The sequence below is a fragment of the Macrotis lagotis genome, chromosome X, assembly GCF_037893015.1.
Source record: "Macrotis lagotis isolate mMagLag1 chromosome X, bilby.v1.9.chrom.fasta, whole genome shotgun sequence".
In the NCBI taxonomy this organism is placed as follows: domain Eukaryota; kingdom Metazoa; phylum Chordata; class Mammalia; order Peramelemorphia; family Peramelidae; genus Macrotis; species Macrotis lagotis.
The window spans coordinates 346428393-346447006 of record NC_133666.1 but is presented as its reverse complement, the minus strand read 5'-3'; the positions used below and the strand labels follow the sequence as shown (position 1 = coordinate 346447006).

The 18614-nt window shown below is 34.9% G+C and overlaps 1 protein-coding gene across 1 annotated transcript in view; it reads left to right on the top strand.

The window, feature by feature from the left end:
* The window catches only part of DAP (death associated protein), a 75769-nt gene that overhangs the window by 6027 nt on the left and 51128 nt on the right, over positions 1-18614 (top strand). The window contains exon 2 of the mRNA XM_074205017.1: positions 8351-8447. Coding sequence (XP_074061118.1) covers positions 8351-8447 — 97 coding nt within the window. The remainder of the gene's footprint in view (positions 1-8350; positions 8448-18614) is intronic.

The following is an 18614-nucleotide window of genomic DNA, read 5'->3' as shown; positions in this document are numbered from 1 at the left end:
CCTATATAAAAACTCTTCAAATCTCAAAAATTGCTAATATCTCTACCTTTGATACTTTCCAGTGAACTTCATTTTTATAACTTTTATACATTACACAATTCTTTCAATCCCACAACATCTGTTTTTAATAGAAGGGAAAAGTATCACTCCTTAGTGATTCTTAAAGTTTTATAAATAATAGAATTTACATATATTGAGAGTTAATCCTGCTTGAACAACTAAAATTGCAATTAATTTTCTCCAATGCAATTGCTACTATACTTAAATTCAGGTCAAGGCCCCATTAGAACATATCTTAAGGGAGGGAGGGGGTTCTTAACTTGATTTCTATGAACTTGTTTTTTAAATATTCTGATAAATGTATATAATATAATTGTGTTTCTTTAAATCCTTATGCATTTTCTTTTATATATGTATTTAAAAACATTATTCTGAGAAAGGTCCATAGGCTTGATGGAACTGCTGAAGAGAGCCTTGATACAAAAAATGCTTCTGTCCTTAATCATCCTTAATTTTTTTGTATTAAATTTATTTTATCAGCTTTTACTTGAAATAAGTGATCTATTATCTCAACTTTAAAGTCTTTTTTTTACAATCATTAAAAAAATGTTTTGTTGGAATAGTGTTTGACCTGTATGATAATGGCATCAGACAATTTTGAGGTGTTAAAAATGTAAATATTTCATCACTTTCACCTGAAAATAGTCAAATAGAAATTTCTAAATGTTCAACCTGGGAAATCTGGTGATTTGATCTCATTCCACTTCCCATTGTAAAAACCTTAAAGCACTATATTATAAAAGGGCTAGCTATCATAATTCTTAATAAATTATTATTAAAATGTTATTAAATATTATTAAAATATGAACTTTTAATATTATTATTACCAAGTATTAATAGCTTTCTTTTTTATAATGCTTTAAAGTTTGCTTTATGTCTGTTATCTCAATGGTTCTTTACTATAATAATCTGGTGAAGAAGATACTATAATTACCCTCATTTTACAGCTTAGTAAACTGAGACAGAGGGAGGTTAAGTAGCTTGCCTAAGGTCACCCAACTATTAAGTGGCTGAAGGATTTAAATGCAGATTTTCCTGACTCTTGAGTCCAGCACTCTATATCTGGTGTACCCAACCAACTCCAAGATCCATCCTTCTTACCTCTGATTAATACTAAGAAAGGATTGCAGATAGTTTGATCTAATCTGCTATTTGAAGTCAAACTTTGTACCTTGGAATATATATCAAAAACTTAGAATTTATGGATATTATTTGATTCAAAATGGAATATGACTTTCCCATAATATTTTAGAAAAGCAAAAAGTATCATGATTCTAGCCCTTTTCCTATCCTCTTTATCAGTTGATTTATGTAATATATTCTCTTTGTCTACTGTTTTAGGGAAAATAGGATCCTATTCTGAATAAGAGAAGTCTATCTAAATTTTTTCTTTTTTTAACTGTCATAGCTAGAATTTGGGTGGAAATTAGGAAAAATGTAGTTTCATTTATTATATATTCTATTGTATTTGACCAAAATCAAATGTCTCTTCATCAGGGAGGCAGAGAAATTTTTAGACTGTGTTTTGCCTTAACTATCATAGTCACTTCATATGGACTTGCTTTTTTTTCTAGGTCTTTTCACTCATGACCTCCTTCATGACAAACAGCTGGTTTTTAGAGCATAGAATCATAGTTTTAGGACTGGAATAGATCTTAGACATCATCTAGTCTTTTTACAGATAAGAAAACTGATGCCCAGAGAGGTCAGATGAGGTGCCCAACTTTTTTACACAGGTAGCAGGAGATAGGGCTGAGATTCAAACTAAGATCATCTGACTCCTAATCAATTACTGTTTTCATTCTATCTAATGTTTCCCAAATATATGGATTCATCCTAACATATGTTGGTTATAGGCAGAAATTCAATTTGATTTGATGGGATAGTAGTTACCTAACATTTGAGAGAAGGGATAAGGAAAAGCTTAGCAAAATGAGCAGTAGGTCTTGCTTGAGTCTTTCTTTAGGCTTATTTTTGCCTAGGAATAACTAAGAGTGACCGGGCCTGAGTGCTTTTAACCTCTTGGCTCTCCAGCAGTCCCTACCTTACATACAGGGGAATAGCACCACTTGCCAAGCTTTTCTTTCTAAAATGTGAGATTAATGAAGCAGTTAGTAAAGCATTTTGAAATGCTTGGGAGAAAGGTGCTGTGTAAATACAAAGTATTGTTATTTATGAATGATGGATGATACTTCATAATGTGCTAGCAAATGTGCTGCAGTTTGCAGTCCTTTGTAAAAATAATCAAGTCTTAATGATTTGAGACCTCACTGCTGCTCTCTACTACTAAATATTTGCGGAGAAATGGGGTGAGACTGCTTGTTTTATGAGAGTTATTGCACATACAGATTAGCAAAGTGAGAATTAGTGAGGTTCTGTTTCATCTAACAGCAGTAATGGTGTTCTGCTGCAGAAAGGAGGACATAATTATGAGCTGTACTATTACTCATTCCTGCCAGTCTTTGTATGCTTGTGTCAGTGATGTGGATAGAATCTCATTGTTAAATACATGTGATTGGCCCGGTTCCCCTCCATTTCCCTCTGGAGCCAGAGCCATATGTTGCTAAAGTTACTCTAAATCTAATTTATGACAAGTTGGAGTGTTACTAATTTTGATTCTTTTTCTTTAATGTATTTTGAACCTTGGTTGGAGTTAGAAAAATTATGGGGTGGAGGGGAAGAATATTATAGCTATTAAGGTAAAAACCAGTGAAAACCAACACTACATTTTCCAGCAAAACTATAGCAGAGTATTATGATGCTCATTAATTAGATATTTGATAAATTTTACATAAGAAAAATTATTTTCTCTTTGGTTAAATTTCTGTAGAAAATATGCAAGCATCTGTGATACTTTTAGAATGGGTTATCCTTCTATCAACCTGTCTGTGACAAGGTAAATGAACCCAGGTTTCCATAGTAAGCTTCAGAGGTAGGATAAAAATGCAAGTCTTCTTAACTCTAAGCCCACTATGCTGAGCAATGTATTATGCTAATATCAAGCAAATTTACTTTATTGATATAGAAGCTAAAACTTAATTTTATTTCGATTACCAAAAACAAAGCCTTATCTCACAATGTTAAAAAAAAAAACCTACATTAATCCTAAAATATTCATTACCTTAAAATATGATCTCTTTGGAAAGAAAAAAAGTAAATGTCCACTAAAACTGATTATATAAAAAGACCATATTTAAATTGTTATTACTGTGGAGAGGGTTTTTTTAAATTTGTTTTTATTTAAATAATGCTTTATCTTTCACTCCCATTTTTCTCTTTTTACTTCAGAATTTTCATAGGATTATAGATTTTAAGCTAGGAAAGATCTTGGAGAGCATTCAGTCCCACCCCACCCCCACCCCCAATTTTACAAATGAGGGAACTGAGACTTTGAGAGGGTCAATTAATTTGAACCAAACTTCCTAATTTAGAGACTAGCATGGTATCCATTGTGTGCCCATTTATCTTTTTTATGTTACTTTCCCAATTATACATTATCACGTAAAGTACAACTAGAGATTGATCAAAGGCTTTATATAAGCTAGATTTGGGTGAAAAGTATGTGTAAAAGTGCTCTGCAAATATTAATGTGCTATGTAAATGTCACTTATTCTTTTCTTTCTTGACTGTTTTCCTATCTTTCTATTTGTCTATTTCTTGACATTATTTCTTTAAAATAATTTTCTTTCTGACTTACAGGATTATTTCCTGAATCCTCTCTAAGAACCTCATAAACCAGAGTATGAAGGGCACCAGGACTTAGAGGGATCAGGGAAGGCTTCATGCAAAAGATGTTGCTGAACTGCTTTTTAAAGAGGGATTTTTTTGAGGCAGTTAGAAGGAGAAAGTCTGTCTTAGGCATGGAGGACAACCAATACAAAAACAAACAAGCAACACAAAAAATGTGAGGGAAAAGTGGTCTAGTTGGTTGGATTCATAGAGTATGGGAATAGAAGTAATGTCCAGTGAGGATAATGGGATAGATTGGAGCTAACTTGTATAGAACTTGACAAGTAAAATAGACAAAGTAATACTTTCTTAGCAATAGGAAGTCACTGAAGTTTTTGGAGTGTATCTCGTATCCTTTTTGGAGTGTAGTCAATGGTAAAGGCTCTGAATTGATTCAGTTTTCCATTTCTTCTTTTAGTTTAAATTTAAAGATTTTTCAATTGCAATACTCTCCTTCAACCTAGGAAATATTTAGACTAAATACACTACTCCTAAGCCATTGTTTACACAAGTCTGTTGGTGTCTTTCTAGCAGGAGGGAGGAGTAGGGAGAGATTTAAGCAAGAGAGGTTAAGTTAGTATACAGTATCAGGTCACATCAACCAAATTTTGAAATTTTGTTTTTGTTTGAAATTCTGTGAGTGCTCCAAACTCTTGGAACCAAACATAAGATACTTCATTCAGATATAAACTACAAAGTTAAATATGCCTTGCTTTTATTATTATCATCTCTCCTACTTCCCATTAGGGAATAATCAGTCTTAGATTTATTTTCCAGATTGTTTTTGTCTTCACTTTAGAAGAGAGGTTATTTGTAGATTTGGTGTAGGGATCAGTAAATGGTGTTCAATGCATACAACTCCACAGAACTTTGCTTATAATCTTGAAAACATAACTGGCTAATAGGACTGGAAGAGTATTTAGAGAGCATATGCCAGAAAAAAATGGGAAAGAGTATTAAGTAAAAATTTTTGGACAAAAATAAAAGAATGTATTCTTATGCACTCCATTTTTCAAAGAATAGCAGCTGAAAGTTTTCTGTGGTTACTAATTTTTTAAAAAAGTAGGTCTCCTTTACATCATTTCCCTGTCCAACATTTTTTATAATAACAATTAATACATGATAACCAAAACCTCCCTATAACACTGCTTATTCTCAAAGATAATATGACTTATACTCTCTGATTGGTGGAGCAAAGCCTTCAAGAAAGAATTTAATACTAATCCAGTCAGAAAACCATTGCTGTGTCACTCTAGTAAGACACCATTGCATTACAAGGGGCAAGACCACAAGAACAGGATCACTAATAACTATTCTTTACCCTCCGTCTATATTTCTTTTTCTTTTTTTTACTTCTTCTATATTTCTTGAGTATTTATTGCTCTATCTTCTTCCTGATGAGGCTGCCAGATCCATTGGGAAAGGTGTAGACTTGTATAGTAAATCTTAACAGGTTTTCAGGACCCCATTCATGCTTCCATCCCATCTTTTCAAAACCTTCTGATACTTCCTATAAAGGGTCTACCTTGCCATATCTATTAAGTGGGAAGCTTAAGCTTCTGAAGTGGGGTAATTGTCAGGAAGAGGGGAGTTGATTTTTACTTTACAAAATCTATATATTTTCATTTCTGTGTAAAAACCTTATGTCTAAACCAGAGTTGTTCAATATTGGATCAGCCAAAACATTCCAGAGTAGGGCAGCTAGGTGGTGCAGTGGATAGAGCACCAGCTCTGGAGTCAGGAGTACTTGAGTTCAAATCTGGCCTCAGACATTTAATAATTACCTAGCTGTGTGACCTTGGGCTAGTCACGTAATCCCACTGCCTTGCAAAAAAACAAAAAAAAAATTCCTGAGGTCCAAACCGGAATAAAATGTAATTGGAAATATTTTACAAAATAAATAAAAATACAGGAAAGCAAAGATAAGGTTAATATGAATCTTAATTCCATATGCAGCCAGCAGGGATGGTTTATTGCCCCTGACTCCTTTTCAATATCCCATGTTTAAATGTTGACCACTTAAGGGTGGATCTCATAGTTACACAATGTTTCATAACAGCTGCCCTGTGTTATTTCCCCTAATGCCCCATTTTCCCAAAACCAATTAATAATGTCTATATTTGCTATTGCTGATATTTATCCTGTTATGTTTTCACAAATAAAATATATTCTAAAGGGAACCTAAAGAATTAGAAATGCCTTTTGGACTTCATTATTAGAGTACCACTGGGTATCCATTATAGCTGTACAGTTACAATGATAAAATTGTTCTAGAAAAAATAAGCTATCCTAATTTGGGGGCAAAATCTTAAGAAAAACACAATCTTCCTCAACTTCAGGTCTTTATTGATCTTATTTTCACTCCGTATCTGCATTAATCATCAAGCTTATTAAAGCAAAGCATTAATGTTAATTGTCTGTAAATAAATTTAGTTCATTGAGCTAGTAAAACTGGATACTTTGGTGGACCCCTTCAAACAGTTGTTTGGAAATCAATGAGAGATGAAGAACATTCTTTTCTACATTAGATGACTTTACTTGTCATCAGAGTTTAATATTTGATGCTTTTGCATTGCAGGTTTATAATCATTGCATACTTAGAAACCTTTTATATTTGTTGTTGTCATTATATTTCAAATTGTTTTATAATGGGAAAATTATATATTTCAAAGAGAAATTTATTTACAGTTTTACCCATTGCCAATCCACAAACATTTATTAAAGACTTGACACATGCAAGGTAACATTAGATTGTAGGACTGAAAGAAATGTGGCTTAGATCCTACTTTCAAAGACCTTATAACCTACTAACAAATAGACTTCTCAGAAGGAAAGGAAATATGTAAGGTATTGTTCTCACATGCATGAAAGGTAAGGTTCTCACAATGAAGCATGTGGAGTATTCTTTTAATATTTATAGAGAATTACATTTCCTCACTAATGAAAATTGCTTTTCAGTCTGGATACAACTTGGACTCATGTTATGCTTCTCTCTTTTATGTATTATTTTAAAGACAATGTTTTCTCTGTCACCTCTTTGTCACTCTTAATGTATTATATAAATGCTAGCTAGCTCTACTTTTTATCAAGGCAGCTAGATAGCAATGTCAGGGCCTTGGAGTCAGGAAGACTCATCTTCCCGAGTTCAAAAACAACCTCAGACACCTAATAGCAATGTGACCCCAGGCAAGTTACTTAACCTTGTGTGTCTCAGTTTCCTCATCTATAAAGTGAACTGAAAAAGAAAGTGACAAACTACTCTATTATTATCTTTGCTAAGAAAACCCCAAGTGGGGGTTTTCTGGACACAACTGAAACTACTGAATAATAGCAACAAAAATGGGGTTGACTTTTTGAAAATACTCAGTTCAGGTGCAGCCTCCCCCATGAAGCCTTCTCTGATCCCTCTAGTTGTACACTCTCCCTCCTCAAATTAACTTTTTTTTTCTTTTTATACATATAAAATACAAAAAATCCTAGAGGGAATGGAATTCATATAGATACCCAGTGTTTATTGAATTGAATAAAATTGAATTGTTCCTCCATTAGGAAGCTTGCTATATAATCATGTTATCATATAAAACATGTTAACACCACCAAGTTAGGTGGGGAGTAGTCAGAAATAATAATATAGTGCAGTTTGAGTGACCTCAGGTAACGGATCCCATAAAATTTCCTGAGGTATGGAAGTTAAGATTCTTTTCTTATAATGTTAATGGACAAATTTTAGGTAAAGAACAACCATCTTGGGTGTTAGAAAATTATGTCATCCAGTCAATAAGCATTAAGTGCTTTTTACATTTCTGATATTATGCCAAGTCCAGTCAAAGAAAGGTAATTCTTTCAAGAGACTAACATTGTAATGGGAGAGAAAACTTGCAAATAACTAGATACATTCAAGTATAAAAAATATATGCAAGAATCTCAGAGGGGAAGGTGCTATGAGAGAGAAATTTTATATAATAGGGAATTAAAAGCCATAATAAGTCCCTGATTGTTTAAGAGTATGATGATAGTAGTGAAATTCTTGCCTACTATAATTACTTTGTTCTTGCTGTTTCTATATCTAGACCACACAATTAACATATGGCACAGTATGAGAAATAATTGTAAAAGTCATAAATCCTTCCTGAGTCTCAGTTTCCTTATCAGATAGAAATATTAATACTACCTCATAGGATTGTTGAGAGGAATGCAGTTTTAAAATGTAAAAAGGTATAGAAAAGGGAACTGTGAAAGATTATTTTTCCTTGAGCAGTTTACAGTATACTTTCTGTTGATACTAAAAATGTTCAGTGAGAGAAGACCTTGGTAAAGAATCCAGGTGAATTAAAGTGAAATGGATCAAAGTGAAGTAAGTGAAGGAAATAGTGATTGGATACACTTCCATGTCCTTCCTTCTAGCCTTCTATAGTTAATGATTGACACTGTTACTTAATCCTTCTACATATAGCCATTTGTCACTTGAAAGTTCACTAGAAAATTTTCTCTCTTCCTCAGGCACTCCTCAGTTTTGGCCCTTTCCCACATTAATTAGACTTTTTTCCTCTCTTTATTTAAGTAAAAGCTGGTGGAATGAGAATTGTACAGAAACACCCTCATAGTGGAGATGCCAAAGAAGAGAGAGATAAGGATGATCAAGAATGGGAAAGCACCAGGTGAGAATTTTTATGGTTTGTAAGCTTTTCATGGGAAGCTTCTATCTGGTTAAATATTAATACCTGTTCTCTTTAAGTCCAAAACAGATAACACTGGTTATTTATGTAAAAGAGTGTATTTTTTCTTCCCTAATAAGTCATGTGTGAAATTTTTGTTCCCAGTAATTCAAAAGATAAATAAATAGCAGACATTCTCAATTATTCTTATAGATATCAATTTTCCTTTCACTCAGTCTAGTCCCCAGTGCTTCAATTTCACCAATTCATGCCAACTTTACCTCTCTAAGAGGTATTTGCATAGTTTTAACCTTTGGAATACTTGAATGATTAAAATAAGAAACTTCAAAAATACTATATAGCTCCTAATTGACTCTAGTGGCTATGAAAATTATTGTATTCATATATATCCCTGTTTACTTATTTGTTACAGAAAGCACAATTGAAAGTGAAGGAACTTAGGAGTTTCCTATTAAATTTGGAAATATAACAAGTTAGCATAATTTTTCTTAGTTTTATTATTGTGAAAAATTGTAAAGTCCTGTTTTATAAGAAAACATCTATTTCATAAGAGTACTGTAGTAGATACCAAGTTTCACAAAACTACATCAGATTATGAAGTCAGTGTTCACTTCACTAAAATTTTCCATAATTAAATAAATTCCCATCAGAATTGGAAACATTGAATCTTCATAGACTCTTATGTGATTGGTTACAATAAAGTTCTTTTCCAGTAAAAGGTCTTGGAATGTTACTAAATCAACTGTATTGTGGTGTCATTTTAAATAGAATTAAGTTATGCCTGACTTAAAAAAATCTTAATGGAGTCTGTGGGACTGAGAGATGAGGGGTTTTTTTTTTTGGCAAACTTAAAAAAAAGCAGCAACCCACTTATTTTATTCCTATTGATTTTTTTATGAGAAATGCAAGATTTATATAAGGTAATCAATTTAAATAAATAGTCCAGTGGAAGAAAGGTTGCTAGGGAAAAATGGAATACCCCAGCTCTCTAATTTTTAGCCTCTTAAGCATCTTGGAGATTTGGTTTCTCCAGAATAAAGTACCTTGAAATATAGCTGATAGCAAGATTAGATTGTTTTTGTCTCTTGTAGCCAGGTCTTTATCTTTTATAACAAGTCTGTCTACTGGGTTGAATCAAGCCCTTATTTCAGGGAATCTTTTATCTCATCAATGTGGTTACTCATGCCAACATTTCAGATCACAGCTCACCCTTGTACTCTTATTCTTTATGACTTTTGTCTTTGTTTTCCCTTAAATCCTTTACAGAAAGGTGCCGCCAAATGTTTTTTCTAGCCCTCTTAACAATATAAGGAGAGTCAGACTGACCACAAACCCACTGATCAGGGCCTTACTCAGATTTTAAATCCAACAGCATATACAGAGCAGGCTTACACATAATAGGATCTTTTAGAGTAAGGTGCCAGGACAAGTGGTTTTGGAGGATAGAGATAAGAATCACTCGCTCAGGGTGTGCATTGGGATAGCTTAAAATACACTCCATGCCCCACCCCCTTTTTTTCATCTCTTAATGATTCTACCAGGCATTGTACAGATTCACTATTACAAACTCTTTTCATACTTCTAAAGTATCAAATCCTACTTAAATTATTTCAGCCTCTTGAATTTTTAGCAGGACTTCCCTCTTCAAGAGATAAAAACTATCCATGGTGACTTCATTCATTGACTTTCATTCTCCATCCAGATATCTCTATAATCCTTCCTAATTTCAATCTAGTTCAATTTTCAAACTATTCCCTTTAGTTCTCTAGTACTTTGTTCCTATAGCATCCTAGTTTGGGTTTCCTCTTGTCTCCTTTTCTTTTTTAAAATATCTTTAATCTCCTTTGAGTTGTTTCTCTGCGAATGAAATACTTAACAAAAACCTTTAATTTTGCTAACCTAAACTGCCATCTAGTTTCTTTTATTACTAAATTTCTCCCCATCAAAAAGCTTTCTACACTGTCACTTTTAATGTCTACACCATTATTAACCATCTTATTTGTTTAACTTATCTATTTTCCCCTAAATCTCTACTTATCTAAACTCCAAGTCAACTTTTTTATAATCATTATATAAAATTATCATAAATTATTCTTTTATAATCATTCTTTAAATCTTGTTTCTTCTTGTCCTCCCTGTTGAATTCAACACTGTTGATGGTTTCTTTGTCATAGACTCCTTGGACAATCTGGTGAAGCCAATGGACCTCTTGTTAGAAGAATGTTTTTAAGGGCAAAGGATTACATAAGAAACATTTTGTATTGAAATTTTGTTGTTTAGTTGCTTCCATTCATGTCCATTTCTTCATTATCCTATTTGGGGTTTCCTTGGCAAAGACACTAATGTGGTTTGCCATTTTTTCCTATTGAGGAAGTAGCAGACCAGCAGGATTAAAGTGACTTTCCCAGGGTTGGACAGCTTGTGTCTGAGGCTGGTTTGAATTCGCGAATTTGAGCCTTCCTAATTGCAAACCCAGTGCTCTATTCACTATACCATCTAGCTGTGGAGTGTATATTGAAAAACTATTATCAAAAACAATTTTTTTTAACATGGATCCTAGGGTAGGGGAAAAATCTAAAATAAATATTTTAAATCTCTCACATTCAAAGAATATGTTTCCATCCCATAAATCAGGTCTTCACCAAAAAGCATGAAGCAACCTTCCCTCTCCATAACTATATTATAGGATTGGCTTTTGGTTTTCTTAGTGGCAGCAAATCATGGTAAGGAACAGAGTTGGGATTTAAATGCCAGTCCTGTAAATCATTTCACTGCAAAGGATTAGAAAATTCAGACTGGTTCTCTAACTCCACAGGGGTTGGGCCCTGCTATGGTTAGGGCTTGTCAGGACCATCATCACTCTGCCAGTCCCATTATAATTCCACTGCAGAGTGAGGTAGGGCAGTGCATTACCAACTAATGACTAAGAGGAAATAGTCCCGGAGGGTGATCTTTTAGGCTGACTCAGAGCAGGCTTAGTTGTTGGCTCTGCTATTTGCCTTTGTTCCAGGGACTCCACCTAAACCCTGAGGAATGCATCTCATTCCCCAACCCAAATCCAAGCTCTACTTATCAGAGCTCTTCTGACTTCAGAAATAGTGAAGGTTATTCATCCCTGTTCCTTTTCAAGGGAAAAGGAACCACAGAATGACTGTAATTAATAAGACAGAGTTAAATGAATTTTAGAAATGGGAATGTGAGAAGAAATCTCAAGATACCAGTGGATCCTTTCATCCTAAAGTCATCCCTCTTCTTCCCTGCTAGTCAGAAACACTTGACAAACATTTCAGAGATCTCTGTGACATGTACAGAATAAATGATGCTAAGAAAATAACTTTTTCCTATCATGTGTTAGAGATATTTCAAAAATCATGTGGTTTTTGGTTGTTAAAAAAACAAACTGTACACTACATCTTTCCTGACTTTGGTCAAGAGGATAGTATAAAGTTTGCATCTGAAAGTGCTATGAAAATGTAGGAAGCAGTTGCCTTAAACATTGATGTTGCCATTTTGTATGTATGCTTTTTATTCTTTATGTTCAAAATGCCACACAGAAGCCATCCTCTTGAAAATACAGAGCAGTTTTTCTTTATATTTCTTTGTAGGTCTGTTTGTTTGTTTTTTCCTTTAAAAAACAAAGCAAAATAAAACAAATGTCTATAGTTGAGGTTTTGATTGGCAATTGCAACCATTTACAGTTGCCCTGTACAGCAGCACACTTATGAAGATGAACAGCTTTAATTACCACTGGGATTATGAATTCTAGAGAGTAAAATCAATCACTTTGAAAACCTTTTGTTATCACAGAAACTGTGTCATGGGTGGGCTTTCTGTTTAAATTTTATTTTAAAGCCTACTTCGATTAAGGGCACGTAATCCTAGGATTCATACAATGCAAAGTTGACTGATGTTTTGGAGTTAAAATTTTTAAGGCACCATCAACATCTGACTTTTTTCTCATGGCAGAGAAAAGCTTTGCTAGACTTTTAACTCAGCAGTAGCAGCAGTGTGTTCTATTATTGGATACACTTCATGGTAATGTGAACTAGAAGCCTGAAAAAGTGAAGCAACATTTAGATGGAAGTTGGTACATAAACAGTGATTTTAGCAGTGCTCTTGGTTACAGTTTATTCTGAAAACAAAACAAAATAAAACCAAATACTAGTTTAAACAGAACCATGCCAGTAAGTACTGACAAATCAGCTTGGTCTTGGCCTGTCTGCCCAGAAATTTCACTTTAAAGCTGTGTCGTTATCCATTTCATTAAATCAGTTTTTGCAGGATTATCAGGCTATAGCCTATTACATCCTGTCCCCCAGAGAGACCTTTTAAAATTTTTTTCCAAATATGTGTCAAGATAGTTTTTAACATTCATTTTTAGTAAAATTTTGAATCCCTCTGTCCTTCCCCTTCCCTAAGACAGGTAAACAATTTTATATAGTTATATATGTGTAATGATATGCCATTAGTCTTCTTAAAGAGATATGTCCTTTGCATTTGGTAGTTTGGAGATGAACTGTTAATTAATTCCCCAGGGATTCTTCCTACTGGTACTCAGGAGAAGGTGGTGGTCAACCTGCCCACTGCAGAAGCTGCAGAGCTTGGAGACCCCCTATATTGGGGAGTTCTTGGATGGATGTGCAGTCTGGATTTAGATGCTGGGTGAACTTTAGAGAGCATCCTTCCAGTGTTTCACGTTCCTCCCTAAGTAAAGGGATATAATCTGCTTACCTTTAATAAAACAATGTATGAATTCATTTATTCAACAAGCAATTTATTAGGCATCATCTGCTTGTCCCGGGCCCAGAAAGATAAAAATGAACATCTTTCTCTATAGAACTTTATATTCTGTTGGCAAAGACAACACATTACTAAGTAAGAATGTACAAAATAAATACAAGGTAATTGAGGGAATGAGTAAGAGGCTCTGCAGGAATTAGTAAAGGCATTTTTTAGGATGTGCTGTTGGAGCTGAGCTTTAAAGAAAATGAGGGGTTCTAGGAGGCAGAGTTGAGAAGGAAGAAGGTTCTAGAATGGGAGACAGTCCATGCCAAGACAGAAGGGTGAATCCTCCCTTGTGAGAAACAACTGCCAGAAGTCCAGTGCAGCTCACTCTAGAATTTAAAAAGGGAATTCATACATAATAAAAGCTCAAAAGGGAGGTGTGACCAGAGGAGCTCCTGGATATAAAATCACAAAACCTGAGTTCATCTCCCATCTTGACCATGGCAGAAATGTGTGTGGTTCATGGAATGAGTTCAGTGTCCGTCTGTGATCTGACCAGAGCAGAGCATAGCCATCTTATGAACTCTCTAGTTTTGTACACACCTTCTCTTAATTCAGCATTTGATTGCCTTGCCTTCTTTGGCAGACAGATCATACTATTAACTCATATTAAGCTTACATTCTACTCAACATCTTTTCCAGATGAACTGCTCTCTAGTTATGCCTTGACTTGTGAGGTTGATTTCAATTGAAAGACTTGGAATTTAATAAAGATAAATGTAATCTTACTGGATTTGGGCCAATGTTTTTATCCTATTAAAATATTTTCTAATTTTGACTGCTGCCCTGCATGTTAGGTAGTGTTTTGCTACCTGCAAAACTGACAACCATGCTGTGCTACTTGTGTCTTTATCTAAGTCATGGATAAAAATTTGAAACAGCAGAGATCCTTGGGGTGTCTAGTCCTTTTAAATTGACATGCATCTAGACAGTTATGGGTTTATGAATAGTGTTGCACTTGGGAATCAGGAGATGCCCAAAATCAAATTCTGCTACAGAGATGTACTGGCTGTGTGATCCTGGGTACATCTTTCATCCTCAGTTACCTTATCTATAAAATGAGGATAGTAAAAGCAACTATTTCACTGGATTTGTGGTGAGGATAAAAGTACTTGGCAACCTTAACACACTATATAAATGCTATTGTTGACATTGAATCAGTGATTTTTCTTTGGAACTGACTTTTAAGTAACTCATAATTGTGCTGTCAGATAATAATAATTTAGCTTGTATATAGCATGTTAAGGTTTACAAATATTTTTGCATTGGAGGCAGCTAGTTGGCACAGTGGATAGAACACCAACCCTGGAGTCAGGAGGACCTTAGTTCAAATGTGACCTCAGACACTTAATAATTACCTAGCTGTGTGACCTTGAGCAAGTCACATAACCTCATTGCCTTGCAAAAACAAACAAACATAAAAAACAAAAACAAATACTTTTGCACTTTATCTAGAACTCCAGCATAAAAGATTTTGTCAAATACTTTGCTAAAATGTAGGTAAAATATTTTTATGATTTCCATATGATCTATTAATCTGCCATTTTTTTTTTGTAAAGAACTTCTGGTGCAGAAATTTCGTCTGACCATGCAGATTGTTCATTGATGAGTGCCTTGGGCATCAACGCTGATCTTTTTATACTATTGTACCTTCCTCATAGGTCACAGACATAGATCCAGAAGAGGTAGAAGAGGTCACCTGATCTAATCTGCCCTCTTCTTGACTTTTCAGGATCACACAGATAGTAGAATGGGATTTGACCCAGACCTTCTGACTCCAGAGGAATTTGCCTTTCCATTGTACCATATTATTTCACACATGTTACCTGTGTTTATTTAATTACAGATTTGTGAAACATATCATTTAATAGTGTTTGTTTTCTTGTACAAAACTGTGAAGGAAAATTAATCCCCATTTTCATAACCATTCTTGAGGAAGATGTCATGCCAGCTGTTTAAAAAATGTGAAGGACAACTCTGGAAATGGAATTGTCTCTACATCTTTAGAATTTCATTCTTGAGATTTCCATTTCCTACTTAACTGACATCTATAGAATTTTAGTCCCTGGACTGTTCATTAATGAATGACACATTATTCCAGATTTTTCTCTTTCTTCTCTGTCAAAATTCAAAAATGAAATGCATATCCCCCAAATTCCCATCATTTCTTTACCAAATATGTTGTGACCACTTAAAATAATGTAAGCTATAACTGTTCTCATTGGTAAGAAAAACTGGAGGGGGAGCAGAGCCAAGATGGTGGTGTGAAGGTGGGAATTCCCAGAAACTCATTCCTCAAAAAACTTAAAAAGTCATCAAATTATGACTAGTCAAAATTTAGAGGGGCAAAACTCACAGAAAGACTGAGTGACATCCAAGACAACTTAGAAGTTCTGCAGGAAATTTCTGTTCCACCAGGACCAGGGGTTGGAAAAAAACACAGTGTAGCACAGCCAGGCTGAGCACCTGGGTCTATGGCAGAGGGGGTGGTTTCCAGACTTCTTGGCCCAGGGATCATCAGGGACAGCTGGAAGGGATGGTGAGAGAACTCTGCCACACCAGAGTGAATGCAAAGTGAGTACCAGCCTCAGAACAGCCCTGTGGTGAGAACCTGCAGTGGAAGTTGGCAGAGCCACACAGCACATCCAGCACTCTCAGTCCACAGATGGTAAGGGGGGGGTCGGGAGACTGCAGAGGTCTCTGCTCTTCCTGGGGCAGTACTTAGCTGTTTGCCCACACTAAGATCCAGGTTGCTGTTTGAGCCCCCACAACACCACCACAATGGAGCAGAGACCCTCCTCGCAGCTCCAGGGTAGAGGGAGGAGGGCCTGATCACAGGCAGGAGAGCAAAGCCTCTCATAAGACCTTTGAAGAATGAAGGTCCCTATGGGTTGTACCAAACCCTCCATCCCCAAAGCCTTGGAAGTGCAGCGAATCCATCATAGGCTGAGGAAATGAACAAATAACAGAAAAAGAAGAATCTGACCATAGAAAATTACTTTGGTTCCAAGGAGGATCAAAATACATACTCAGAGGACAACAAAATTGAAGCTTCTATATCCAAAACCTCCAAGAGAAATAGAAAATGAGCTCAGGCTATGGATGAGCTCAAAGAAGACTTTGAAGAGCAATTAAGCGGGGGTAGAGGAAAAATTAGGAGGAGAAATAAGAGATGCAGATAAATCATGAAAACCAAGTCAGCAACTTGGTGGAAGAAATATTAAAAAAAAATACTGAAGAAAATAACATATTAAAAAGCAGTTTAGGCCAAATGGAAAAAGGCAAATGAGGGAAAGAATTCCTTAAAAAGCAGAATTGGCCAGCTGGAAAAGGAGATAAAAAAACTCTCTGAAGAAAATAGCTCCTTCAAATGCAGAGTGGAACTAAAAGAAGCTGATGACTTTGTGAGAACGCAGGAAGAAATAAAACTATACCAAAAATTAGAAGAAAATGTGAAATAATCTCATTGGAAAAACAGATCCAGGAGAGACAATTTAAAAATTATAGGACTACCTGAAAGTCACGGCCAAGAAAAGAGCCTACCCTTCATTTTTCAAGAAATAATAATACAGCAAAATTGCCCTGAGATCCTAGAAGCAGAGGGTAAATTAGAAATTGAGGGGATTCACTAGTCACCTCCTGAAAGAGATTCCAAAAGAAAAACTTCCAGGAATATTATAGCAAAACTCCCAATGAGAAAATACTAAAAGCTGCCAGAAACAAACAATTCAACTACTGTGACTCTATAGTCAGGATTACACAGGAGCTGGCAGCATCTATATTAAGGGCTCATAGGGATTGGAATATGATATTCCAGAAGGCAAAGGATCTTGGTTTACAACCGAGAATCAACTACCTAGCAATAACTGTCAATAAAAAACTGTCAATAAAACAGGGGACTTTCAAATTTTCCTACTGAAGCAACCAGAGCTGAACAGAAAGTTTGATCTCCAAGTACAAAACTCAGGGGAATCATAGAAAGGACAGACGAGAAGAATTAATTATGAAGAATTTAATGATGTTGAACTGTTTGTATTCCTGCATGGGAAGAAGATATTGATAGAGCATGAACTTTCTCATTTATAAGAACAGTTAGAAGGAACATATATAGACAGGGCACAGGAGGGAGCTAAAGATAATGGTATAATGTAGTAGAAAGATGGAGTCAATGAGTGATAAAGGGAGTACTGGGAGGAAGAAGGGGTTAAGATATTTCACATATGAGTCAAGAAAAAGCTTTTACAATGGAGTAGAATGGGGGAAGGCAAGGGGGAATGAGTGAGCCTTCATTCTTATCTGAAATGGCTCAGAGAGGAAATAATATACACACTTAATAGGATATAGAAATCTATCTTACCCTAGAGAAAAATGAGAAGAAAGGGATGGGATAAGAGGGAACGGGAGAGGGAAAGGAAGAGTAAGTGATAGAGAGGGCAGATTGTGGGAGAGGGTACTCAGATACAAAAGACTTCTGTACAGGGACAGGGTGAAAGGAGAGAATGGAATAGATGAGAGTGGGGAGGAATAGAGTGGAGAAAATACAGCTAATAATAGCAACTGTGGGAAAAATATTGAGGCAACTTCTCTGGTGGCTATTATGGGGAAGGCAACTTATCCCAGAGAGCCATTGGAATCTGAACACAGACTGGAAGTATACTTTTTTCCTCCTCTCTCACTATTCTTGAGGTTTCTCATCTTTTTTTTTTTGGAGGGGAGGGGTTCTTGATTACTCTCATGACAAGATTATTGTAATAATTTGAAAGAAAGAAAAAAAATTTTAATTACAAAAATTATATTTTCTTTCCCATTTTAAAGACACTGCAAGAGTGGCCTTCAAGATGTTTCTAAAAAAGGAAAATTTCCAAGTTAATGAGAACAAATACATATGCTGTGTTTTGTTTTGTTTTTTGCCAAACAAGATTAACAATGAAGACATCTGAAAATACTACTTATATGTTTATCTTGTTAAAATATAAAACTAAAGTGTTTATAAATGATATTCTTTATTAAAGAATAAGAGGAACAAAAAAAGAAAAAAACTGATAGAATACAATTCATAATATGATATAGCCAGTTTTAGTAACAGTTGGTGATAATTGCAAGCATTTATATAGTGCTTCAAGTTTTGCAAAGGGCTTTATAATATCTCATTTTGTCTCAAAATAACCATATGAGATAGGATTGCTATAACCCCATTTTCCAGAAGAAGAAACTAAGATAAGAGGTGAAGTTGTCTGAGGACTTCTGATTCTTGGAGCTGTGTCTTCATTTTTAAAAATGAAGGTATTGGACTAAATTTCTAAGATAACCTTCTCAATCAAAATTGTTATAATTTGCATAGAGAAAAGGAGTTAGGTAGACCAG